The sequence below is a fragment of the Peromyscus californicus genome, unplaced genomic scaffold (assembly GCF_007827085.1).
Source record: "Peromyscus californicus insignis strain IS unplaced genomic scaffold, ASM782708v3 Scaffold_14__1_contigs__length_90479793_seg_2, whole genome shotgun sequence".
Lineage (NCBI taxonomy): Eukaryota > Metazoa > Chordata > Mammalia > Rodentia > Cricetidae > Peromyscus > Peromyscus californicus.
Window position 1 is genome coordinate 50539940 of NW_026294436.1, and position 26528 is coordinate 50566467.

Here is a 26528-nt window from a genome sequence, read left to right on the forward strand (position 1 = left end):
TTTAGGCTGGGAGATATGGGAAAGGTGTGAAGACGGGCTTTCATACTTTAATGAAACATACATGGAGACAGACATACAGACCTGAACACATCCATCGTTTGGCACACAAGGAACTGTTACAGCAATTGAGGACAAAAAGGCCTTCACCAGGAACTGGAAGCAGCCGTCATTCAAAGCTCTGACAGAATGAGCCATGGTCTTATTTTTGTTTTGTTTTGTTTTGTTTTGTTTTGTTGTTTCAAGACGGTTTCTTTGTGTAGCCCTGGCTGTCCTGGAACTAGCTCTGTGACCAGGCTGGCTTCAAACTCACAAAGATCTGTCTGTCTTTGCCTCCTGAGAGCTGAGATTAAAGGTGTGTGCCCCTACCGCCCAGATGCATAGCCACTTTTTAAAACTTACCCAAATACCATGTGGCAGAGATGCTAATGTTTTAAGACCTTAATGATGTCTAATGGTGTCACAGAGACACTTGGGGACCTGGGCTACAGCACTGCCATGGGAACATGACGATGGAGCACCCTTTCAAAGAACAGTCACATAAGTATAGCTTGCCTTAGTCATTCACATCAATTAGTGGCCCAGAGCTCTAGCCAGGCAACCCAAATGGATTACAATGGCCTCCCAGGTAGCTGAAGTATTATCATTTCCAGAGATCTGAGGTGTTAACCTCGCTGTGGTGGAGCTTAAGGCCCCCTGGGTCAGTGCAGTCTGGTAATGTTGTGCAGAGAACTCACCACTCAGGTCTGGAAAGCTCGATTCTATACTGTTGGGCATAGTCAACAGCAGGTAAGAAAACGAAAAATGAATGAAGCCATGGTTTACTCCTTGACTACAGCAATGACCTTGACTGGGGTAGAAGTTGAAGTTCATGAACTAGACCTGAATAATCCCCATTCTCTTTCTCTGTTTGAAATAAGTAGCTTCCTACCTGGCTTTTCAATCACTTCCAAGGATTTTTGAAGTGCAGATGCTAAATTTCAGCCCAAAGATTCTCTACCCACAGATATGGGACATACCCAGGAACCTGTATCCCTACAAATGGTTCCAGGGGATTCCCTAATAGGCTTGCTCATTCCCATGTGTCATTTCAGTCACAAAGTTGGTTGTGCCTCAGATGAGGGAGACTGTCTAACCAATGTGTCTCTGGCTTCAACACTGCCTTGCTGCTGTGTCACAAGCTAGGGTCAGAGTTCTCCCTCTCCGTCAACTCCATATAGTCCTTTTGGCAAACACACACTTCACACCCGTTCAACTCAGCAAATGTTTATTGGGCACCTATGGTAGTCAAGGCACAGTCAAGGCTATGGGCACAATGACAGGAAGGCTGGGTCCCACCCTCAAGAGGTTTAGAGTCGACAAGGGAGACAGATACACAGAAACACAAGGCAGAGCGAGGGGAGCTCTGTGCCTGAGGTAAGGATGGGGGGGGGGGGCAGGAAGCAGGGCATAGAGAAAGATGAACATCACCCAAGGCGATGAACACCGAAGTGGTTTTTCAAGCTGTCCTGGCCAGTAGGTACAATTCACACAGGCAGGACTGGAGAGATACTTCAGGCACAGGCAGAGACACGGAGAAGGGCATGTGCAGCAGTGTTCAGAAGAGGAAAGCATCTGCTTGACTGGTGCTAAAAGGTTAACGCACAGAGCTGGAGATGCAGAGGAAGGCCCAGTGGTAGAGGCTGGCCTTAGACTATGACATCACCTGAAGTCTCGTTCAGAAGTCTCGTTCTGTAGGAAATGGGGAGCCACTTCTTATGAGCCAGTGAGGGAGTCAACCTCATTTCCTCAATTCCAAACACACTCCTACGAACAACCCGGAATGGACTTTAACATTAGCTTACTGTCGTTAACCTTATAGACTCCCATCTCAAGGTCTCGAAGCAGAAGCCAGCTCAGATCTGACGGCCACACATGCTTTTCGAGGCTGCACAAACAAAGCCGAGAAGCAGCAGCCTCACGCGGTCAATGTTTGAGCTTTCCTCACAACCCTGCAGCAGCTCCAGAGAAAAGGAAGCAGGGGGCAGGGCACACGGACAAAGCCGACCTCACAACCTAAGCATGGTGGGGGTAAGCTTGGGGAAAGCAGGAGAGCCACGGGAAATGGTGGGCACACAAGTAAAAGTAAAATCTGCACCAGCCAAACTAAGTCACTTTCTAGAAGGTCTCTGGCATCACCATGCAGCCCTCCAGCCTTCTGGGTGAAGCCGCCCAACTCGCTGGAATCAGCAGGTGCGATTGCTATGGACCCACACACAGACAGTTCTCTGCTGACAGAGACTCCTAGGAGCCTGCCTAACTATCCAAGGAAGAGGGGGAATGGCGTCCACCTCCCCCTGGGCCACCCCAGCCTGGGAAGGGATGGGAGGCCACCGCTGTCCAGGTGGATACAGCAATGCTGGTGAGGGAAGGTTCACCGAGGGCCTCCACACCGGCGGTGGACGTGGTTGCTTGGGTGGGTAGCACGGAGGAAGGGGAGGTGACGGCAGGGTTCCCAAGGAGGAATGTTCCTGGCGCACCGGCATGCACCTCTGCGCTTGCTGCGGCAGGACCCCCACCTCCATTGCTGATGGTCCACAGGCATGGATAGGGACTGCAGAGGCAGAGAGACAGGAACCGGTGATGGTCCTTCAGCAAAGAGATGCCACTAACAAGCACAGGTACATTTCCAGAACCCCTTTGACAGTAAGAGGCAGGGCCAAGAGGGGCAGTGATAGGAAGCGGGCTTCTGACAGGGACTGTCTCTCTAGTCTCTATTTCTGCAGAAAATCCAAAAGACCCAGTGAGATAGAATAAATTAAAAAAAAAAATAGGGCTGGATTCTGATGCTGCCCCTGCTAGTAACAACTTAATCTCAAACAGCATTTCATCTGTCTGGGACTCCCTTGCAGCTGCCTACGATAATAAAAGCAGTGAAAGGAAGGTTCTTATAGTGTATGAGCTGTGGTATGGCCTCCCCCTGACCAAGGCAGGCAATGTGATAGATACGACCAGCAGGACAGTGCCTCCAGAAGCCCTAGGGTGACTCCTCTACCACCTTCTAGCTCTGTGACCTTGGTCAAATTCCTTCACATCTCTGAATCCCACTTTTTTTTTTTTTTTTTCGAGGCAGGGTTTCTCAGTGTAGCTTTGGAGCCTATCCTGAAACTCACTCTGTAGCCCGGGCTGGCCTCAAACTCACAGAGATCTGCCTGCCTCTGCCTCCCGAGCGCTGGGATTAAAGTAGTGTTTTCTATCATCCTTGCATCGCAGGGCCTCACTTCTCAACTCTGCTCCCTGGTACAAAGCCTGGAGAGATGGACCAATCTACTTACCATCTCAACCCGTAAAATGCTGTAGCCATAAAATGAAGAGCGTATTGCTGAATAAGGACTTTCTCACCACCCTTTCCCCAAATGCAAAAGAGTCACCCAGTTGCCACCTTCATTTCCTACTGGCTTAAGGTCAGAACAATAGCTTAAACTGATGCATCCTGGAAGCAATGCATATGAGTCCTCAGAGATACAGGAAGCCTCCAAGTCCCACTGTGAGTGAGTTCCTGGTGTTGGTCTTACCTGGACCCTGGATTGATTGGCCCATTGGTGTGGGGTACGGACAGGATGCTGGCGTGAGGTGTAGAGGATAAGGACGTCCAGCTGTCAGGTCCCGAGAAAACTTGTAGATTATTGCTTGAGCTTTCTATCAAGTTCACTTTGGGGAAATAACAACAGATCACTTGACAGAACATGTAAACATGGTGACCAGTGATATCATCTCACGGCAAAATACAACTGCAGGCTATGTTACAGGTACAAATACTGTGTTGGTAACGTCTGAGGGAAACAGACAGAATAGGAAGACGTTTGTGTTTATTGAGTGTCAATTACAGACCAGGTGATACTCAATTTATAACCTTCTCAAATGCCTCACCATCATCACTTTATAGACAAGGCTGGGGGAGGGAGGCCACTTTGCCCTGTGTGATGCAGTCTGCCTGACTCCTTTCATCGTGTTTACCACCCTTCAAGAATGGACCACAAGAGCATCCTTCAAACAATGTCCAAGGGATGCCAAAGCTAGAGATTTCTGAGGTCTGGCCTTCCTTCTCCTTGGAGATCCCAGAGATTTGAACTTCTCAAGAGAAGTGTCTCTCCACAGGAACAAAGCAGTGCTCAGCTTCACTTGTGTGTAGACTACAGACTCGTTGGATCCGTAGATACAGAGGATGGGAAGGAGGCTACCAGGGATGGGGAAGTGCAGGAGGCATGCAGGTACAAGAGATGAGTCAGTGCAGAGATGGAGCACACAGCACGTGGACTAGAATTAATAGTGTATGGTGGGCTGGGGTGTAGCTCAACTGCTTACCTAATGTGAATAAAGTCCAAGATTTGATCCCCAGTACTGTATAAACCAGACACGAGGGTACACCCTTGTAATCCCAGCACTTAATGGTGGAGACAGGAGGATCAGAAGCCTTGGCTACACACTTCAAGGCCATCCTAGGCTATGTGAAACACTGTCTCAAAATAACCAATAATAATAATAATAATAATAATAATAATAATAATGTACTATGTCCTAAAATTTTACTAAGAGAATTTCTTTCTTATTCTTTTTTTCTTTTTCTTTTTCATTTTCTTTTTTTTTTTTTAAGACAGGGTTTCTCTGTGTAGACCTGGCTGTCCTGGAACTCACTCTGTAGACCAGGCTGGCCTTGAACTCAGAGATCTGACTGCCTCTGCCTCCAGAGTGCTAGGATTAAAGGCATGCACCATCACTGCCTAGGGAGATTCTGTTTCATATTTTAAATGAATGTTGTTTTCCCTAAGCATAGTAATGATTTCACTGTATATGTGTATGCCTGTGTATATGTGTACATCAACATATTACTGTATACTTTAAATGTATATATTTTTATAAGAAAGGAAAGAATGCTGTCTACTTTTTTGAATCTTCATTTGAATGAATAGTGTATATGAAAGGGAAACACATGAAGAAGGAATGAGAGAGGGGGGTGGGGAAAAGGGAGGAGATTCTTATTACCAACCTTGGTGCTAGGGCTCAAATGCATCTCCCAAAGTTCATGCATTAGGAACTTAATTTCCAGTGTAACAGTGGTAGTAAATGGGACCTGTGAGAATTCTCATGACTAGAGTAACACCATTACTGTGGAAGTGAATTCTTCATAAAAAAGATGAATGTAGCCCCCTTCCCGCTCTCCTCTATGCTATAACACAGCAAGAAAGGCTATTGCCTTGGTCTTGGACTAGCCAGCTTCCCTGTGAGGGAACAAATTCCTTTTCTTTACAAATCACCCTACCTCGGACATCTGTCCTGGCAGTGTAAAATGAAATCAGGCCTGGGGGTTGCTGCTGCTTTTCTTGGCTGGCACTTGCAACCTCTTCAGTCCTGGTTCTTACATCTACCAATGGTACCCCTCCTCCACGTTCTGTCCAGATCTGTCCCCCAGGTAGCCCAGGCTCTTTTACCCTTCTGTGTCTGCACACAGCACTTGCTCCCCCGAAGCACCCTGCATCTCTGCCTGTCCACTCCCACTTCCGCCCCCTCTGGGTATCCTTTTCTGCCCACCAGGCAGACCTACTTGCTTTTTCTTCATTCCCACAGTACGTTGGTCTGTGTGTTTTATAGATTGCCTCTCAAACTTTACTGTGCTTACGAGCACCTGGGGATCTTGTTAAAATGCACGCTCTGGCCCCAGAGTGGAGCCGGAGACGCTAGAGAGCTAACGAGTTCCCAGGTGATGCTGCAGCTGTGAGACCCACATTAGGCCACTCATTCCCCTGTATTATGATTAATTCTTGATGTATTTTTATAGCTCCTCCAGGGAAAAGGCTGGGTCTGAATCGCCTTCCTAAAAGAGGGCTTGGAAGAGAGATCTGTGTGCTGAGCGCAGAAAAAAAAAAAAAAAACAAAAAAAACCCAGAAAAACAAAGTGAGGCCCTGCTAGTTCCCAGTGCCATTAAGCCACATGTTCTCCACAGCTGGCAGCAGTATTGAGGCTCCAGGGACAGCCACCTGAAGAGCACAGGGACAGACCACTGATGACCAGGAAGCCTTCTGCAAATGAAAAGCTCAGGTGTCACTGAGGAAGGACAGCGGCATCTCATGTCATGGACTTCACTCATCTGTTGTGGTTAGGGTTGGTCACTCATGTTAGGACAGGGAGCCCCATAGTGGTAAAGTATCTGACCACTTTGTTCATGTGCCTGAAGCAGAACCCGGCATATAATTGGTTCTCGGTACATGACTAATCAAAATTAAAAATTAACCTTTGCTTTTATCCCCTTTCTTTTTTTTTTAAACAAATCTAATATGCAGAGAAGGTCTGAGCATGCACAAGGCCAAGACAGACAAGACAACAGTCAACAAGGAAAACTGACAACACCAATTTTAAAATTAGGCTGGAAAAGTATAGAAGTTGAGTCTGCATGACCCCAACTCAATCAGAGGCTTGAACAGACCGGACGGTAGCTCTCCAGGGGTTTCCTGGCAATTCTCTTGCACTGGACCAGACTCCCTGGACCAAGCCATGGACACAGTGAGCCCTGAAGGACAATGAGATGAGTGTCTCAGACCCCACAACTTGACTTAGCATCAGACATCATCCCAAAACTACCAGTATATCAGGACCCTGAGTCAAGACCTTTCCTACCCATTAGAGACCATGGACGAGCTGGAGCTATAGCCCAGTGGTACAGCTATTCCACACACACAAAAGGCGAGGAGACAAAATGCTATCAAATATTAGTATACAAAATAATATATATACATACATTATATATGTGTGTGTGTATATACTATAGATGAAAGGGATTCCATCTTCAGGTACTTCTTTTTAGCAGCTGTGTACCCCCACGGTATATGCCCAAGGGTTTAATTAGCAGAACTACGCACCTGAGGGAGAATGGTTTCTATGCACGTACGCAGAAGGGTAGGGAGCCTGCCGATGTCCTCGGAGGCCAGGGTAGTGCTCACAGCCATGGTGGGTGTGGGGAGCAGGCAGAGGCAACGGCGTAGCATACTGGTAATTGGTGTTTCCTGCTGTGCACATGCCATCCGGATTAGAAAAGATCCAGCCTCCCACTAGAATAGACAAGAAGAAAGTGCAGAGACTTCTACACCAAAATCAGACAGCAAAAGTCACTCTGGCTTAATTAAAGTAAACGTTAGTCTGGGAAACATTAGATGTGTGTGTAACTCACTGACTGCAGATACAAGGGCTGTTGAATGTGGTTACACAGGAAAAGTAAAGGTCCCTCTCTCCTCTACCCAGTGAGAAAATGATGCCTTCCAGCAGGAGCCTACAAACAGAATTCTGAGAGCACAGAAAATGGGAAGGAGCTAATTCTGCACAACAAACCTTTCACTGAATTTTTGGAAACCCACAAAACATTTCATGGAGATGGTTGGTGAAGATTCTGACCAGAATGCCCTACTTTAAGTGGGTTTCTAGGCAAAACTGAGACTTAGCAATGTGAGCCCTGAAACAAGAAGCCATCTCAGCTGAAAGGACAAATGGACGCTAGACAGGACCACAGCTGCTCCTTAAGTACAGTGGCTGAGGATCATCACCCAGATCACAGCAATGTGAAAATGGAGCTGGGTTGGACTGGAAAGGTGGCTCAGCGGTTAAGAGCACTGGTTGCTCTTCCAGAGGTCCTGAGTTCAATTCCCAGCAACCACATGGTAGCTCACAACCATCTATAATAGGATCTGATGCCCTCTTCTGGCATGCAGGTATACATGCAGAGCACTCATATACATAAAATATAAATAAAATAAAATTAAAAAAAAAGAAAAAGAAAATGGAGCTGGGTATGACAGCCCACTCTTCCTGATAAAATGTTTACATATAAGTAAACAAAGTATGCAGTATCATCCCCAATCCCTTTGACTTCTTTATTAGCTCCACCTAAGAGAGATCAAAATAGCCCACCCCAAAATGTATGTCTTTAGCGTGTTCTGAAATGGCTCTTCAGGGACCTTCCACACAGGAACAGCCCTAAAAAGCTGTCCTTGTGGGGAGATCCAGATGTGTAAAAACATCAGCAGCAGTGAGCAGGCTTTCCCCGAGAATCCCCCTTCCCAGCCTGATCTGGACCTGCCCAAAAGTCTTTCACAGAACATCACAGACCTGTGCAGCCTGACCTCCAGGATGGAACTGCTTGCTCTCCTGTGGGATAATGCTTTTGTACACTGCTTTAATAAAACGCTGATTGGCCAGTAGCCAGGCAGGAAGTATAGGTGGGATAAGCAGACAAGGAGAATTCTGGGAAGAGGAAGGCTGAGTGAGGAGACGCCAGCCCGCCATCCAGGGAGCAGCATGTAATGACACACAGGTAAAGCCACAGAACACATGGTGACATATAGATTAACAGAAATGGGCTGAATTTCAGTATAAGAGCTAGTCAGTGGTAGGCCTGAGCTAATGGCTGAGCAGTTTTAATTAATATAAGCCTCTGTGTATTTACTTGGGTCTGAGCGGCTGCTGAGTGCACAGGACACAGGAAAACTTCTGACTACACTCCCTTCACTCTTCCACAGAAAGTACCATCATCTCCCCACCCCTACCTGCAGAAGCCTTGAGGTTCTTAATGTAACCCAACATACTATTTAAGCTTCAACCATGTAGCCCTTTCCTTGAGTCTCAGGTTTTCTGTATGGCTTTCATATTCTGGCATGTTTATGATTTATAATACACTTACATTTATCAGTCTATTTCTTAGATTAAAATTATAGACACTTTAGAGAAAATTTTAAAACGTCTCTACATTGATTAATAGAATTGGGATTCAGGTGTTTACTAAGCAGAAACCAAAAATCAGGGTGAATTCTTGACAAGAACAAGGCAGAGCTCCCCATCCCCCCACCCCAAGGCCAGTTAGTTTGCCCTATGATGTCTACACCTCAGGATATTTGCTGAGAATGTTACAGCTCATGGATACTGAGAAGGTATGGGTCCACCCTAACCTAAACAAGAAAGCATTTGGCTAAAGTTCCTTTAAAAGGCTTCCCTAACTGGGTGGTGGTGCTGCACACCTTTAATCCCAGCACTTGGGAGGCAGAGCCAAGTGGATTTCTGTGAGTTCAAGGCCAACCTGATCTACAGAGTGAGATCCAGGACAGGCTCCAAAACTACACAGAGAAACCTTGTCTTGAAAAAAAAGGGGAGGGAGCTTTCCTAACGGCTTCCCTGTGAGACTCTACTGGTACATCTGCATAGAAGATGACTTGCAGTTTGGGGACAGGAAGGGGTGAAGAATTCCAAAGCTTTCACATGGCAGCAAGAATCCTTCTCAGCAATCCACTAGCACCTGAACTAAAGAGCGTGTCAGCCAGAACATGGCCCACCAAATCAACTAAGCAGGGCTCACATGGCTCACAGAGCCTGAAGCAGCAAGCATGGGGCCTGCACCGGTCTGCACCAGCTCTTCTGCATATACGTTACAGCTGTTAGCTTGGGGTTTTGTGAGACCCCCTAACAGTGGGAGCAAGTGTGTCTCTGACTCTTTTGCCTGCTCTTGGGACTCTTTTCTTCCTGTTGGGTTGCCTTATCCAGCCCCCATATGAGGGCTTTTGCCTTGTCTTATTGTATCTCGTTTTGTTGTGCTTGGCTGTTGTCTCTTGGAGGCCTGCTCCTTTCTGAAAGGAAATGGAGAGGGAGTGGATCTTGAATAGAGGGGAGGTGGGGAGGAGCTGAGAGGAGTGGAGGGAGAGGAAAATGTGCTCAGATGTATTGTATAATAGAAGAATCTATTTTCAATTTAAAAAAGAAAAAAGAAAAAAAAGAGTGTGTCAGAAGGTCAACTTTACTCCCACGTCACTGCCCGAGGGTTACCACAGCAGCTTCAGAAGTCTGCCTCCACCGTGAGGCCTCTGCTGTGCTGGGCCATGGAGAAAGTGGTACCACCAGGAATGTCTTCCAACACTACCTGAGAATCTCCAGATGTGATCAACTCCAGCTCTCCCCGCCCTCCACATCCTAACACGCGAGGCCACAGCCTGCTGAGGCCCTGCAATGAAGACTCACTCCAACATCAGCAAACATTAAGAAAATGAAAAATCCAGGATGAAGAAGCAAGAGTGGAGAGTCTGATGCCTGTTACGGAGCTCTTATATGAGCTAGAGCATGTGAAAGGGATTACTTCCATTCATGGCTCCTACCTGAGGTTTGCTTGGGCCTCGTCAGCCTAGGAACCTGGCTTCTCTCTAGGAACTCTGGAAAAGGCATAAACCTGCCTCGGGTTGGAGAAATGATTTATGGGCTCTTGATTTGGACTAGGCCTTACACAGTCTTGACAGTCAAATGACCTTGAAGGAAAATGGTGCCCTGTGAAACCCACATGCCTCCCACACACTGGCCACTCCACTCACAGGGTGAATAGGTCACATGCTGGCTCTCAGAGACAGCCTCTGGAATGTCCTTTAGGTGGTTTCTGAAAGAGTAATGAAAAGTACAGAGTCTGTTACAGTCCAGCATAAAGCACATAAAACTCTCTGCAGAGGGCGATAAACATCTTGGAATAAGAACAGTCAAAGTTGCTACCCTCCCCAGGTTCACTTTTCTGGAGGCACTGAGTCCAACGTAACCATGACGATTTTACTTTTCCTTTCCTGTCATTCTTACAACCATTACTTTCTATTTTGATCTGATTGATTTTGTGATTCTTTTACATGCCTGACAATATGCAGACAGTAACACCAGCAGCTAAGATCTGCACAGGGTTTTGGGACAATTCCATGTGTGTGATAGACTAGATCATGCCCCAGCAAGTCTCTAACTCTTCTCCTCACCATTGAGAAATAGAAGCTTCCCACGGTTTTTCACTTTTCTTGCACTAAAGATAACTTTTTTAAAAAATTGAAAGCCAGATAGTGGTATACGCCTGTAACCCCACTATTCCAGAGGCAGAGGCAGCAAGATGGAGACTTCGGGGGCATAAGGAGATCCTATCTGAAGGGAAAGGGGGAATTATTAGAACCATACTCCTGTGTTGGAGATCACAGCTGACCTGGGAGAATGCTTGTCTCGCATGCGCAAAGTTCTGGCTTCAATGCCCAGCACCACATACATGAAGCATGGTGGTACATGCTTGTCTCCCCAAGCACTTGCAAAATGGAGGCAGGAAGATCAGAATTTTAAGATCATCTTCAGATACCCAGCAAGTTCAAGGCCAACTTAGTCTGCCTAAGATCATGTCTCAAAAATTAAAATAGAACACCATACCTAGTCTTCAAAGGTTGGGTACGAGCCAAGAAAATTATTTAAAATCTAAATCACATCTTTATGTGGTTATGTTACATCCACGAATCCACAGGAAAACAAGGCTGATAAAATACTCACAGTTGCTATAGGAACAAACCATTGTGGTTTGGTTTGAATTTTGTTGAGTTTCTTCAGCGCTGACCTGAGCGTTGCAGCATATTTCTGGCGAAGGCAATTCACACACAAGCTCTGCTCAAGAAGCCCCACGCATGCAGAATTCACTTCTCAAGATCTCACTGAAACCCTTCTACTCACCTTTCCTTGGCATCCAAGAAGGCCTTGGCGAACGGGTTGTACTTGATTTTGAGAGCTGTTATCTTGCATTTGCAAAGACAAGAAGGGTTAGTGAAGCAGCCAGAGCCCTTATCTCCCCCCTGCGAATGTCCATAAAGCCTGAGTTCCCTCTTTCCTGTTCTCCCTGCTTCCCATGTCTCACTGTTCACCACTGACTGTTGCATTGTGGGACAGAAATAGCAAACGGTGTGCCAAGTGAGCAGAGTGGTCCAGCGCCAGGGATCAGTAAAGCCTGGCAGGGCCGACCCACCAGTCCTCCTTTTCACTCATTTTTCATTTGGATCCAAGAGTCACCGAGCCCCTGCCACAAGCAGTTTCCTCCCCTGTCACACAGTGGGGAGTGTAGCGCAGGTGTGATCCACACATCAATTACAGTATACAGTTCAGCATCAAGTCCCTTGCTCTCATGGAACCACTTACCCTCAGGCCACGTTAATGTGAAAACACATCATCCATTCCCATCCACTGTCCCTCTACATCATAAAATCCACTCAGTAAGTGAACAGGACAGATCCTGTGACATATATGTGTTAATATGTAGCTTTTACAATGAAAAGGAAATATTAGTCAGTTATAAAGAAAAGTGAAAATGTGAAACTTCACAGCTCTGATCATGTGTTCTCTCTCTCCTTAGCTCCGTCTGTCATCATGATACAGAGACACGGACATACACAAAGACAGGCAGAGATAGAGGCAGAGCTTGAGACAGAGCTGGAAGCAGAGAGAGAATGTCTGTCTGTCTTTATCTCCCACCAACCGGTATATAAGTGCCTTGAGAATGATGTGCGTATCTGTTTTGTTCATTACAGTGTTTCCGGCACCTGTGATAACAGTCAGCATGTATTGGTATCCAGCAAATACTTTTGAAGAAAGCAAACAAAATAGTGGTGTCTGCAAGAGCCTGTGACTCTCTATGTGGAGAAGAACAGTAAAATAAAAGTACAGCTCTTTCTAGAAAAGGTAGGAGGGTGCAGGTCAGGACACACGCCTTGGTATTTCTCCTGGCTTAACCCTTGGATGGAAAGTAAAGTGAGCACTGGGTGCGAAGGAGATTTTGGGACTCTCTCAGCCAGCCCTACACCTGCTCAACTCCCAGGGAAACCTTGTGAGCAGTAGGAGGGCCCGGGCTTAAATTTTACATAGCTTGATCTCCAAGGGATATGTTCAAATTTAAGGAACGGCTAAGTCAGGCTGGGGAGTTTGGTGGAAAGGTAGCCACTGCCAGGCAGTTGGTCCAGAGAGAACTGTCTAGCACCTGTGGCATCTCCCAAGTCAGTAACTGAATGACAAGGGCCAGTGGCTAAGAGCGAGCAGCATACAGATAGGCAAGGATCTCTGCCTGGGCAGAAGAGCCAGGACACGTCTCTGAGACACAAAAGACACATGGTCTCTCTTCAAGCCAGACTCCTCTCAGAGAGAAGTGGAGGGGGAAAAAGGCTAGCTGAGAGACTGCGGGTGTCATCTTGAAAGACAGCACCAGTGGGAGGCTTGTAGAAGAGTCTGCTCCCCCTGGCTGACTGGCAGGCTTCTGGGTTACTTTACAGAACAGCGGCTACACTCTGCACACTTGCCCTTAAGCTAGGTCTGCAACATCATTCCACCGACAGAACCAAGATGCCAGTTTCCAACCCGATGTCACCAGGGCCCTTCATAGGAGACAGAACACTGCAGAGTCTAGAAACCATGCCTGGAGATGCCAGTCCTGGTGCCTGACTCTGTGAAAGCCTCCACATAAAGAAATGCACGTTAAAGCAGAAGTTATCGTTTTTGTTAATGAAAAGATTGCCAAGGATGAAAGGGGTTGCTTCTGTGTGGGGGCTGTCAATGAGATGCCCTTTTCAGGGGATGGACTTGGCCCATTGATCAAAACCTTCCACATACAGTCAGTCCTTGTGCAGAACAATCCTGTCTCTAGGTGTTCCCTACTAAGCGATCTAGGATGGATTACCCAGCACATTCCCTGCAGCATAATTTATAATAGAAAATAAAACAACTTAAGTTCTGCTGGGGGCAGGAGGCTGCTCACATGAAATGTCATAGACCTGTATAATCAAATACCAAAACGATTATAAGAAAAAGAGACATGCCTGAATGTAATTTCATAGAAAGAGATCCACTATATTTTATAGCAGTTTAAGGAAGGAAGGAAAGAAACGTGGAGCTAACATTTACAAGATGAACCAATTTATGTGAAGAAATCTCTATGAAGAAATCCTCATATATATTGTAGCAAATGTGGGTGGAATACACTTTGAAGCCGGTCGTTATAGCTTTCATAGACAGTGTGCCTCCAAAAGCAAAAGAAAATGCATTTTTTCCTTTTCATGTTTACCTTGTATACTTTGCTACCATCCATTATATTTTTTTAAATAAACCTATATTATCTTTCATGTTTAAGTTTAATCAAAAAGAACCCAATGTTTCCCAGTTGTTTTTGATGATTAGCAGGGCTGTCAGCCCCTGGAGAACGAGATGGACTCAAAGCAGTTCACGGAGAGGCCAGGCTTGGAATTCTAAAGACTCGATGTTCAAGTTACTAAGTAGGGAAAAAAAAAAAAAACATGATTGTGCTCAGAGAGAAAAAACTGACAAGCAGAACAGAGGGCATCATAAAAACCATAAGAGAATACACATGTCAACCCCACAAGCCTGCTTCCAGAGCAGAAAGGAGAAGTTGCCCACCACCCTACCAGCCCACACTCCTCTCAGACACATCAGCTTGCTACCAGCCAAGCACGCTGAGGGGCCCGAAACAAAGACTCGGATTTCTAACACAACTCAGCGGTTTTCTAACTGGAGGTAACTGTCTGGTCGGCACCGGGAGGCTGCTGTGGTAGGCTGTCGTTGTTCTGAGTGTGTCCCGACGGCCCACGTGTGAAGGCTCGGTGCTCCCTGGGAGCTGGTGGAATATTTAGGAGGTCTTCAGATCACTGAGACATGCCCTTGAAGGGAATTTGGGGAAGGTTTCTTTTTCCACTCTACAAAAGTAAAAGGGTCAGCCGGGTGGTGGTGGCGCACGCCTTTAATCCCAGCACTCAGGAGGCAGAGGCAGGAGGATCTCTGTGAGTTCGAGGCCAGCCTGGTCTACAAAGTGAGTTCCAGGAAAGGCACACAACTACAGAGAAACCCTGTCTCGAAAAACCAAAAAAAAAAAAAAAAAAGTAAAAGGGTCACTTGGACTGTACTGAAGCCTCCAGAATGGTAAGACAAAGGAAAACTTTCTCTGTATTGTCTGTCCCCTGTACCTGTAATAGTGTCAGAAAGCTGACTAACACATGGGCCTTTAGCAAACAGACAGGCATGAGAGCCTCTACACATGCCTCACTGTCTAGCTTTATCACTGTTGAGAGTGTCTGAATCCTTAAAACTTAAATTCTGTTCAGTTTTGCTCATTGGCAATAAAAAGACTCCTCACCAATTCTGCTGTGCACTTCCATGTAACAGTCACACACACACACACACACACACACACACACACACACACACACACAAACACACACACACAGATATGTACACAGACACACACTCCCTTACCTCCTCATTCTGATAGGCAGTCACAGCAATGAACTGGGTTTCAGGGAAGGAGCAGTTCATGACCATTCGATGGGCGCCTCCAACACGCACTATGTGAACCTGGGGCTCATATTTATGCAGAGAATTCAGCATTATCTGTTGAATGGGAGGGGGGAAAAGTTTCAAAGAGCTAAACTAAGCCTGGCATATCATAGTTGATCAGCTAGCCAACACCTTGGGCTTCCCCCAAGCTCAGCACCCACCCCAACTAGGAACATACACATGAAGTCCTGTGTGAAAATGAGTGAGGAGGTGTTTTGCAGACACTCCCAGCAAACATCACACTGACCCTCAGACTGGGCCAGAAGTGGACAGCCAAAGTTAAGTTTTCTCTAGTCTACCCAAGTTCAGGCTTCCATTTTCTTGCTTCCTCTGTGTTCAGCACGACAATATACATTTCAATCTGTTTAAATACATATCTGTTCATATATGAAGAGTCCCCAGTAACACAAAATGTTAACAGTGCCTATAGGGTAAGGAAATCTAGTGTCAGAGGACTATATAAAATTTACTCTTATGATTTGAATAAAAGGCTATCAAAAGCCTTGTGCTGTGAGATATAGTAGGGCAGGAACAAGCAACCTTCAGATCTGCATTTTAATAAAGAGTATTCTGGCTACCACAAAGCCTGGGATTGCATTACTTCTACCTCCTAAACTGTGGACTCCTATGTTCCCTGCCACTTAGCAAAGAGAGAAAGGAGCAGCCACAGGCTCAGCACAAACAAAGCAAAACCTGAGGGCCGGGTAGAGGAGCAGGCCTTTCCCCCCAAGTCCCATCTCCAGGGCCTCCAAATAGTCTGCATTTTATAAAGTAACTAACAGCTTACCCAGGGAGCTGGATTTGCAACCTACCACAGAAATGAGGAAAAGAGGCTCCACATCATGTTTACCCTAATTGGAGATTTTAAATAGAACCTTCCTTATTTAAGGTTTGTTTGAATTATTTTATTCTAAAAAAAAAAAAAAAAAAAAAAACCAAAGCTGATTCAATATTCTATTGATAATTATCATAATGCCCAAGCAGAAGTAGTAATTATTTCATTTAGGAGCAGCTTTTTATTAAGGTATTTGTCTATTGCCAACATGCCACTTACACCAAAAAAAAAAGGGAGAGAGGAAAAGAAAACCCTGGTACCTACAAACATCTCCCTCCCTGGGCTGAGTAAAAAGCGCCCCACGCAAGACAAAACGGGAAAGAGCCTGATGATTAAGTAAACTGGTACACTCTCTCATTCTCTTACCATCAGGAAGTCCATTAAAAACTGAAGCACCAATTAAGAGCTGTTTATTCCTGTTTACATTTGGACTCCAGGAAATAACCGGCTTCTGTGGGCAAAGAGGCTGGTGAGGACCCCTCTAATTGCCTAAATGCACCCTTGATATTTCTTGATGGGTGTGCGGGGCGGCCGCGCGTACCTGCCCACCTCCATTGAGCTTGTTGGTCAGCTTCACTTTGCTGAAGGAGATGGGAGCTTTCATCCAGTGCGCCCCGAAGTTGGGGGAGTCCGGGTGAATGTAGACACAGCTGTGGCTAGAGACCTCGGGCTTGCCTGCGGGCACCCATTCCCCATTGACATACTTCCAGCGGTGACTGTCGGTCGGGACAAAGTCCAGCAGGAGGGAGTACATGGCATTGGGGTCCAGTCCTGTAACACTAATCTTCAGGACAGGGAACATCCGTCTGAAAGAAGCCAGAAACAGCCACAAAAGGGATATTAGAGGATCCCTTCCCCCTCCTTGCCCCAGAGGCCTCCCACCCCTGAGGAGACCCTCCATGGAATGATCTGGAAAGGAAGCTACATAGACAGCAGCTAAGACCACAGCCCTAATTCCACCAGAGCCTCTTTTTATCAATGCATTTGACATTGGGGTTTGACTATAAAACACTGTCCTGTGTGTTAAAATCTGCAGAGCATCGGGTCTAGTCATTTCAGACAGAAGGGCATACAGACAAGTGTGTCCTCAAATGCCGCCTTCTCAGACAGCTTTCTCCCTAACATCCTCATGCTATAGACCTACCATCCCCAGACTCAGATGGAACCCTGACTGTGAATAAAGGTGTACACAGCTGCATAGTAAAGCCAGCAGGAAAGGGGATTGTGACGGAAAAGTTAGGGTTCCTTTTCTGCAGGACTTCTCAGAGCCTTCCCACATCCATGCACACCATGAACACAGGGAGGAGTGTGAGACTGTGCACACACACCCTAAACCCCACCTGTCTCTGATTATTTTGTGGGGATCTCTGTTCAAGGCAAATACTTCTTGATACGTAGATATGAATGCACTGGTCCTTCTTTAACCCTCTAGAACAATGCCGATATTCGCATCTATCTAAACATCTGACTTCTGATGCTATAGCCTTTTCATTACCCACAAAGAGAAACCACATAGTCACCATCACTCCGTCCCCCCAGTTCTTTCTAGACTTCCTGTTTCCAGAAAGAAAAGCCAAAGAAGGTGGTTCCTGGCAGCCAGGGGCAGAGTTGATACTGCCTGTGCTTTCAATGTACAAAGTGACCCTAGGTAAGATTCTAGAACAGCAGCAGGACTGGCCAGCTGGAGGTCATGAGTCTGGGGGCACAGTGCCAACACCTAGCACATTCACCAGGTATTGCTTCATGGGAAGCAACTCACTGAGTCCCTACGACATTATAAAGCTGCCCTGCTGTGATGTGAGTTTCAATAAATGGGACGAAGTGTGTGCATCAGAAATAAAATGTCTAGGGGAGAAAATGCCTCAGATAATGTGTTCCCAACCCATATTCTTGGCTGAGAATCGCATGCCCCACATCACTCCCCTCCTCAAGATGACTCCTCTTTCAGGTCACCAGGAAGGCCAGTGAGGCAGCATTCCCCGCTCTGCTTTCTGTTGCTTTTTTTCTTAATGGAAGCAATAGAACGGGTCTTCTCCGTTGTTTCCTCTTGACATCAGGTTGAACTCTTCCTTGTCTCAGTGTATTTAACGTTTTCAATTATTTTAATAGTATTGGCCCAGTGTAGACAAGAGGAGTTGCTGAACACACAAATGTCATTTGCAAAGGAACATAAACGTGGGCATCAGAGAGATGACATAGAGATCCATAAAGTCGTTTTAACGGCTGGGAAGACAGCTTGTTCACAGGAGGTATGGTTGCAACTGGTCTCTGTCTTCTAGTCCCAAGCTTTCCCTAAAGTGATACATTTGGGGTTTGTTTGGTTTTTTTTCTTCTCCTTCTTCTTCTTCTTCTTCTTCTTCTTCTTCTTCTTCTTCTTCTTCTTCTTCTTCTTCTTCTTCTTCATTTTACATTATTAAAAAAAATAACTCACAAGAGCGGAGTATGGTCACTCACTAATAGCGACAGGAGCCAAGTGAAGGGAATAGTTAAACTTGCGAGGCAGAGGCAGGTGGGGTCTCTATGAATTCAAAACCAGCCGGGTCTACATAGTAAGTTCCAGGCCAGCCAAGACAACATAGTAAGACCCTGTCTTGTAAAAATAAAATTTAAAAAAAAAAAGCACAAGCATGACAAATAAATTGCTGTTTTGTGAGCTAAAGTTTAAAAGTACCATGAGGCTATGTAGCATCTATAGCATGTTATATTTTAAATAAGAGCAAAATCTGCAAAGCATCTCTGTTCCCCGACACTGAGCACAGAATGACGCACCTGCTCCAGATGACAGTATAACATCAAACCCTGGGAGTTTTCTCACTTACCATTAGCAAGATAATTTAATGCAAGGTCAACTTCCGATGATAATAGTTGCCCTATGCACCCAGGGGTTAGCATATGTTACACCTCATTTAAGTCTTCCTTCACCACAAGGAGGCGTTACACACCCCTGGTTTAGTACAGAGGCCCCAAGGTTCCAATAAGCATATCTGCCTAGAGACCAAAAGAGAAAGCCATATCTGCTGGGACAAAGAGAAGGAAAGACCCCATAGGGTGTCCCAATAGGTTTAAGCACCACCCCCCTCAGTCTCTCAACTCTGTCGTATGAGGTCTCAATCACAAAGAAAAAACCCGTCATGAAATTTCTTCTTTCTTTCCAAATTCAGATATACTTGATATTGTAAAGAAACGTGACTGCACAAGTAGCTCCTCAGCCTCACTAGGTATTCTAAAAGCATCCAAGTAAGATGCCACTTCACACCTTCAAGGGCAGCTACAGCAGAAAAGCAAGACCACAGAAAACGTTGGTGAGTGTGGAGAGACTGGAGCCCCTCTCACATGGCTGTGAAGGATATAAAATGGTGCAGTCACTTTGGAAAATGGTCTGTTGGCATTACTATTTAATCTTGCAATTCCACTCCTCGGAATGTATGCAGGAAGAATGAAAACACGTGATTACACATATGTCATGGCAGCATTATTACAAAAACAGACAGATCCATTGAATAACGAATAGATGCAGAATGTGTTATATCCATATGATGGGGTGCTATTTGGTCACAAAAGGTCTGCAGTACTGCTGCATGCTATAGTATATGTGAACCTTGAAAACACAGGAGTAAGTGAAAAATCTTCACAAAGAATCACATGTTGTGTGGTTCCACAGTATGAAATGACCAGAGTATGTAAATCTATAGAGGCAAAGAGAAAACTAGGGGGTCACTGATGCCTAAGGGACACAGGATTCTTTGGTACTAAAAGTCAATGGAATGTACTAAAAGTCAATTGTGGAGAAGGAGTCACAATTCTGTGAATACTCTAAACCCATTGAACTGAGTGCCTTAAATGTATGGGTAATACGTTATATGAAACACACAATAATGCTGCCAGTTAAACAAAGAAGCTTGGAAAGAGGTCTTCTATGAAAAATGATAGAATGATTAACTGTTTTATACCCTTTGGTGATCCTTTTGCCAAGAACTTTAAAATTATTCTTGATTTTGAGATCACCACCTGAGTGAACTAAACAATGCCATGTGAATTTAATTTCTATTATCACAATGAGTGAATAAATCCGTCAGCTTGCCGAAGGTCTTAGAACCAGACTAGACCTCCCTCTTAGCCAAGTTCCTCTCCTTCCACCTCATCTCCCCCTTCCCCTTCATTGTCTGGACCCACAGTGATCTCGACACATCATCTGTGTCCTGCGGTCATCACTCATGGCAAGGGTTTGCTTTCAGGGATGAAATCCACTTCTATTCAAAGTGATTTGTTTTTTGTTTTGTTTTGTTTTTCGAGACAGGGTTTCTCTGTGTAGTTTTGGTGCCTGTCCTGAATCTCACTCTGTAGCCCAGGCTGGCCTCGAACTTACAGCCTGGCTCTGCCTCCCGAGTGCTGGGATTGTAGGTGTGTGCCACCGCCGCCCGGCTCCAAGTGATTTTTTTTCTTCCATTTTCCCCCAAAGCATGACTAAGCACAGAGAGGTTGAGAGTCTTAAGGAGTTTAGAAACATACGACTCAGCCTCTGACTCACAGATTATCAGCACTTAATTCATCCTTGAAAGAAAGTCCCCTCAAAGAGAAAGAGAGAGTGATGGACAGGAAGAAGAGAAAATAAGACAATGTGAAGAACTGGTCCCCAGGCACCATGCTTGATGGCTCATGGGTATTGAGTCCACCCACACACTTGGCTGTGCTTTTGCTGGGAAGCTAGCTGTCCAGTTTTTATCTCACCAACAGCAATCTTGGGAGATAGCCCTGCTGGAAGAGGCTGGCAGGAGAGAGGGCTACAGAAAGAAGGAAAGGGGAAGTGATGAGACCGACTTTGCAAGGAGAGGAAAAACGGAGGCTGTCCAAGACACCACTCAGGAGGTCTTGCTCAAAAACACCTTCTTCACTCTCCTCACCAAACAGGAACAGTCATCAGGGGGCTCACTAGAGCTGTCGGGGTTGAGAGGCGTGTGTGTGTGTGTGTGTGTGTGTGTGTGTGTGTGTGTGTGTGTGTGCATATGTGTTGTATAATTATGAAACACACGGCACGTGAATGTCAGTACATGAAAGTAAGCAGGCATGAGCTCGGCTGCAGTTGTCAATCATGTACAAGTCAGAGGGAAAAGAGTAGTAACGTTAGCAGTAACATAATCTGGTTAGAAGCAAATTACGTCGATGCCTATAATCTTCTTCTCTTGTGGTTATATAAAGTGTAGAGAAAATAATCCACGGGCTACCCAGACATGGAGATGAACCTGCCTGAGGTATGACCTTCCCTTTTCTCACTTCCATGCTGCCCTCACTAGAAACTGCTAGCAGGAGCTGAGCATCACCAGCACCCTCACTTATCAACAGATTCCAACCCTGCATTCCCAACTCCTATTTATGATCGTCCGTAAGTACCGGATATGTCAGAACATGCTTCCAATTTCTTAAAATCTGTGCAAGGTAAATTTAACTAACTCAGAATTATTAAACTGCATGAAATATACATGAAATACAGCACTTGCCTCTCAGATGAAGGTGTTTATAGGTAAAGGAAACACCTGCATTGGGTCTGAGCTCACAGGCTACTGTCTCGGCTACTCAGGAGGCTGAGGCATGAGAGATAAGAACTCAAGGCCAGCCTGGGGTTCCAAGTAAGTTCAGGGCCAGCATGGGCAACTTGGTGAGATCCATCCAAAGAGGGCTGGGGATACAGTTCAATATTATATCACTTGCCTAGGCAGTCTCCAGTACTGGAAAGAAATAAGGAAGAAAGGAAAGACAGAAGGAAGGAAAGAAGGAAGGAAGGAAGGAAGGAAGGAAGGAAGGAAGGAAGGAAGGAAGGAAGGAAGGAAGGAAGGGGAAAGATAAGAAAGGAGGAATGAAGAGAGGAAAGAAAGAATAAAAAAGAAGAGGAGGAAAAGGAGGATGGGGAGGAGGAGGGGGGAGATTTGATTTAGGTGCCTGTATAGCCGGAATTGAATTTTTTTCCCCAACCTAACATATAAGCTTAAAGGGTGGAGGTGAACGTGAGCACAGCTAACAGTGCTGTAGTTACTACTACATCTGAAAGCTTACAAAAAAACAAACGGCTGAAAGTGTGGCTGTTGCTGCTGTTGAATTAGTAATGGGGAGAAAAGCAGAAAGAAGGGAAAACACAACCGTGGGAGCTCGCCTGCTCAAGGCTAAGCATCTGGAAAACTGCGGCAGTGGCTCACAGGACCAGGGGCTAAAGCAGCTTTCCTGTGGAGAAGGGTCGCCGACCCACCTGCTGAGGAAGGAGTTTGAAACCAGGAATTGGAGAAGACACAGGCCTGGACAGAGAGGAATGTGTAAAAAGGAGACATGGGGGAAGAGATGGTGGGGTGAAGGGAAAGAAGAAGGGCGTAAGGAAACGATGAAACCAGAAAGCTGTGGTCTGTGGGAAGAACAATAAAGTCCACCAAAATCTGAATCTAAAAACCCAAGGGGAGTGCGAGCAGGTCCTGAGCAAGCTCGATCGATATTCACACAACAGTTTCTTACAGGTTCTTCCTCTCACCTCATCTATAAGGTAGAGCATGCTGTCCAAACTCTGGGGAAATCGTGGCCCTAAAGGCTCAGCAGACTCAAGGTAATTTAAGAAAAAGGTTTCATTCATAACTAAGAGCTACTCTGGCTACAAGTGCACTGTTTCCACAAAGAATAATTTTCACATAATTACTAGGAATGACTTTAAATATAAATCATTTTAAACTTTAAATACTGAAAGAAATTTTACTGGGGTTTTTAAAAAGGTAAAAAACACTCTTTTCAAATGGCAAAGGTACGTTCTGCTATAATTTACTATCAAATTGAATTTAATGATGTCTCAGAGACTTCTATTGCCTTTACTAAAATACTTGAACCATATTTTAATGTATTGGTTGTACTTATTTGTATTGTAACAGAGGGTCACTTTGATGGTCAAATAAAGAATAATAAAGCACAAGCCGAATGTTCCACAACTAGACACGATTAATTTTACAATTGCATCATCACTCATCTTTGAAAGAGACTAAATCCACTTAAGAATTTTTTGTTTGGTTGTTTGTTTGTTTGTTTGTTTGAGACAGGGTTTCTCTGTAAATCCACTTAAGAATTTAGAGCAATTCTTTGAACTTAAAAATATTTTCTATCAAGAAAAGAAACAAGTGAAATTAAATTTTCAAATATTCAAAACAATAAAATTTATGGGATATCTGTGGGGGTCTGTTTAGAAGGGAAAAAGTGTCTTTATGACACAGGTTGATAGCTCTGCTACTGCTGTAACTGCAGTTTATAAAATGACTTATTTACAGTCTAACTTTGACTCACAGAGCAGGTCACTGTCATGCCACGGCCCTCAGGTTCATACTTCTTCCAGCTGTACAAGGAATAGCTCATTTTACATACCGTGTCTTATTTGAAATCAGAAAGCTAAGACATCGGGAACGGAAGCACCTTACTCAAGGACAAAAGCCAGCCTGAAGTTCAGCTGGCTTCAACTTTTCTCTATAAGCCAAATTTCTCTCGAGGTGTCAGAATAAGAGTCCTGGCTCAACCAACATTACCACAAATGTCCTTCGGTGTTGCGTGCTTTTGTGCCCATGGGTACCAAACAATTTGTGAGCACCATATCGGGAGTCAGCGTGACTGAGCAGTGAGTCTCTTTCAAAACATTTGCATCTCCTCTGCTAAGTGCAAGCTTTCAATATTGCCTCAAAAGCCCCTTAACAGACTCAGCTTCACAGAATCTGAGAAATACCAGCAGAGAGCCGTACCTATAATCCCCACTCTTTGCAGGGGGAATAAAAGGAGAAAACTTCTCTTCCCTGAGACAGAGTATTAAGGCTTCATTCACTGTGAACATGCCAGCTTTCACACAGTCACACACACACACAATCATGACTGAACACCCACCCTCAAGGAAGCATTTTACACATTCCTCTCTGCCCAGGCCTGTGTCTTCTGAATTCCTGGTTCCAAACTGCTTCCTCAGCAGGTGGGTCGGCAGTCCCTCTCCACAGGAAAGCTGCTTTAGCCCCTGGTCCTGTGAGCCACTGATTGAAGCTTCGGTTAGATTGGTGAGCTAAATCTGCCCTTTCAATCCCAATCTTCATCTAATCAAAATTGTCTAACACCTTTGCTGGGCTTAAGAGGAAACTGTCCGGTCTCCAAATAAAATCGACTTTCATGTTGTCTGAACAGGGCTGTGCTCATGTCTGCTCCAGGGTACACAGTCAGTCAAAAATGAATAGCAGTTTCTGACAGTTGAGTCCACTTCCCCCGTGCATGGGGCATGGCCCCCTGCAAAGCAATTCCCCATTTCACGTGTGTCTAAGACAGGTGGCTCCATCTTCCACTGCTCCGAGGATCTCAGAGAAATTAATTAAGTTGGCTGAGTGACAGCCAGCTGAGACCATCTTTCTTTAAGGTGTTCGGTCAGAGCCTAGTGCCTCTGAATGAGGAGCGGCAGCGTCACCCTTCCTAAAGGTGTCTTACCTTCCTCGCCAACCCAAAGCCAGCACAAGCAGGATGCAGACAAACTCACCTGCCATTCTTGGTCACGATCATTTCATTAGTAACTTCCTTGAATCTCTGCCAGAGTGGGGCATCCTCCAGGATGATCTGAAGTTGCTTCTCCGTAGGATCTCCCTTCTCCCTCCCTGCCTGAAGCTCACTTTCCACCACATTGAGCAGGCGGGACACCGTGCCTTCACCAGCCTTCTGTGTGCCCAGTTCACTCATGGCCATAGGCCCTCGCAAACTTTGCTGAGAGCCGTCCCCAGATCCTTCCTCCCCTCACTTGCTGGCTTTTCGACCCCAGCTGGTCAGTGGCTGGGAGGAGAAGATGTCTTGGCTCTTGCTTAAGCTTCTACTATGACACCCCTGAAAGTCTCCAAATTATGCCGCCAACCTGTTAAGCTTCAGTTGGGGAGCAGGGTAGAGTCAGGGAGAGGTGGAGAAGAAAAGGCCCTCTCTTAATTACTCACTGGGTCAGGTGGGAGTCAGCCTGGCTTTCCCATTGGCTGCCGTGCCTACAGTAGACGTTTAAGAAGAGTACTCCATCCAAATTATCAGGCTTTTATCTTGTTGTACCTGAAGAGGTCTAATCGGTGTATTGAGGACCATTTTCCCGTTAATTAAAATTATTCCAGGCCCAGACTGCAACAATCAGGCAAATCATGTCTGTGTATGAATTGTGGCATATGGCACCTATAGAAAAGGAGGTGCTGTGGGGATCAACAAACTTGCTGCCTGAGTGAACTGTCCTGATAGAGCAATCCTTTGAACTCCCTCGGCCCTGAGCTAGCGACTTGGACAGATGTGGAAGCCCTGGAGAGAAGAGCACTCTGTGCTGAAGGTCAAGGGCCCTGTGCCAACATACAAGACCTGAGAATAAAGGAAGCTTCTCTGTGTGCCATGTTCAAGGAACTGAAATCGGGAGGGAAGAAAAGAACCAAGGACCTCTTTCCACTAGGGGGCTCCTCTGGTCGCCTGCCTCCTGGCTGCTCCCACCCCCAGTCACACCCTACTCACCTCAAAGGTCCTTTGCATCCTCACCAAGCAGGAGAGCTTTGAACTTTGACCTTCCTCCCTAGAATCCAGGACCCTAATTTCTCTTATTTTCCAGTGCTAGTGAATAGGAGGAGGAGAGTAGTTTGTACCCAATTATTCTAAGAAAAACTCTGCCCCTTGCGAGTGAGAAGTTTTTACATCATTAGGCAGAGGGATGCTAACCCTTGTTCCAAAAAGCATCTGGTTCCCTTTTGGACAGCCATGGCCAATGCTATCCTCCCAGGGTGAATCCCCCTATTTCCTGAGAGGATGCAATTAGTAGAAACATTTCCTTTTACTAAAGATACAGCATGTTGCTAGTGGATGGGAAGGGGGAAGCCATGGAGGAAGCAACCCAAGCAAGGCAGCTGAAATAGCCCAATCCCCAGTAGAGCCTGTAGCAGGTTTTTCTTGTTGTTATAAAAGAAAAGGAGAATGTCAGAACAATGAAAATGAAAGCAGAACATTTAGGGAAGACTTCCGAATGTGGAGGATGCCAAACATGAATTAAGTGCCCACTAAGAGCTACCCAGGAGTGATGGAGAAGAGAAGTGACATCTTCCTAGAACTACCGATCTGAAAGACAGAAAGAAATGACATGAAGTAGTTTGATTATCAACCATGGGAGGAATATGAAGATTATGTAAAATGGTGGAGTGGTGGAGAAAAGTGTGCAAGGCGAGATGGGGGGGATCCTGATTCGACGGTGTGCTGTGCAAGCCTTGAGAAGGTATCGCAGCAGCCACTGAAAGGGACAGAGAAAGGTGGGAGAAGGAAGAGTCTCCACACGAGGATCCCAAAGATGTCAATCACGGCTTGGGCACAGTAGCAGAACACTGATGAAGAGAAAGTTATGGCTATGAGGGAACCAGGAGTCGAACATGAATAATCAGTCCATTTCCTGAGACAGGGGTGCAGAGGGAGACGAGGAGTTAAGCAGAGCCACACTTTAGTTTGGAAAATAGGTGTTTCTGTTCTATACTAGCTTGCTGA

General features: G+C 45.6%; 2 protein-coding genes across 2 annotated transcripts in view; both read right to left on the bottom strand.

Moving 5' to 3' along the window:
* Window positions 1-1247: 1247 nt before the first annotated feature.
* On the bottom strand, window positions 1248-24731 carry Tbx19 (T-box transcription factor 19). Its single transcript, XM_052737454.1, has 8 exons — window positions 24529-24731; window positions 16549-16813; window positions 15092-15226; window positions 11519-11580; window positions 10372-10433; window positions 6892-7080; window positions 3552-3687; window positions 1248-2590 (listed from the first exon to the last, which is right to left on the bottom strand). Exons 1-8 carry the CDS (start codon window positions 24729-24731, stop codon window positions 2293-2295), a joined length of 1350 nt encoding a protein of 449 aa, XP_052593414.1. The 3' UTR covers window positions 1248-2292.
* Sft2d2 (SFT2 domain containing 2) overlaps window positions 16721-26528 on the bottom strand; it is a 38438-nt gene continuing 28630 nt past the window's right edge. Inside the window, exon 9 of the transcript XR_008217953.1 lies at window positions 16721-16813. The gene's annotated coding sequence lies outside the window, so the exon portion shown is untranslated. The remainder of the gene's footprint in view (window positions 16814-26528) is intronic.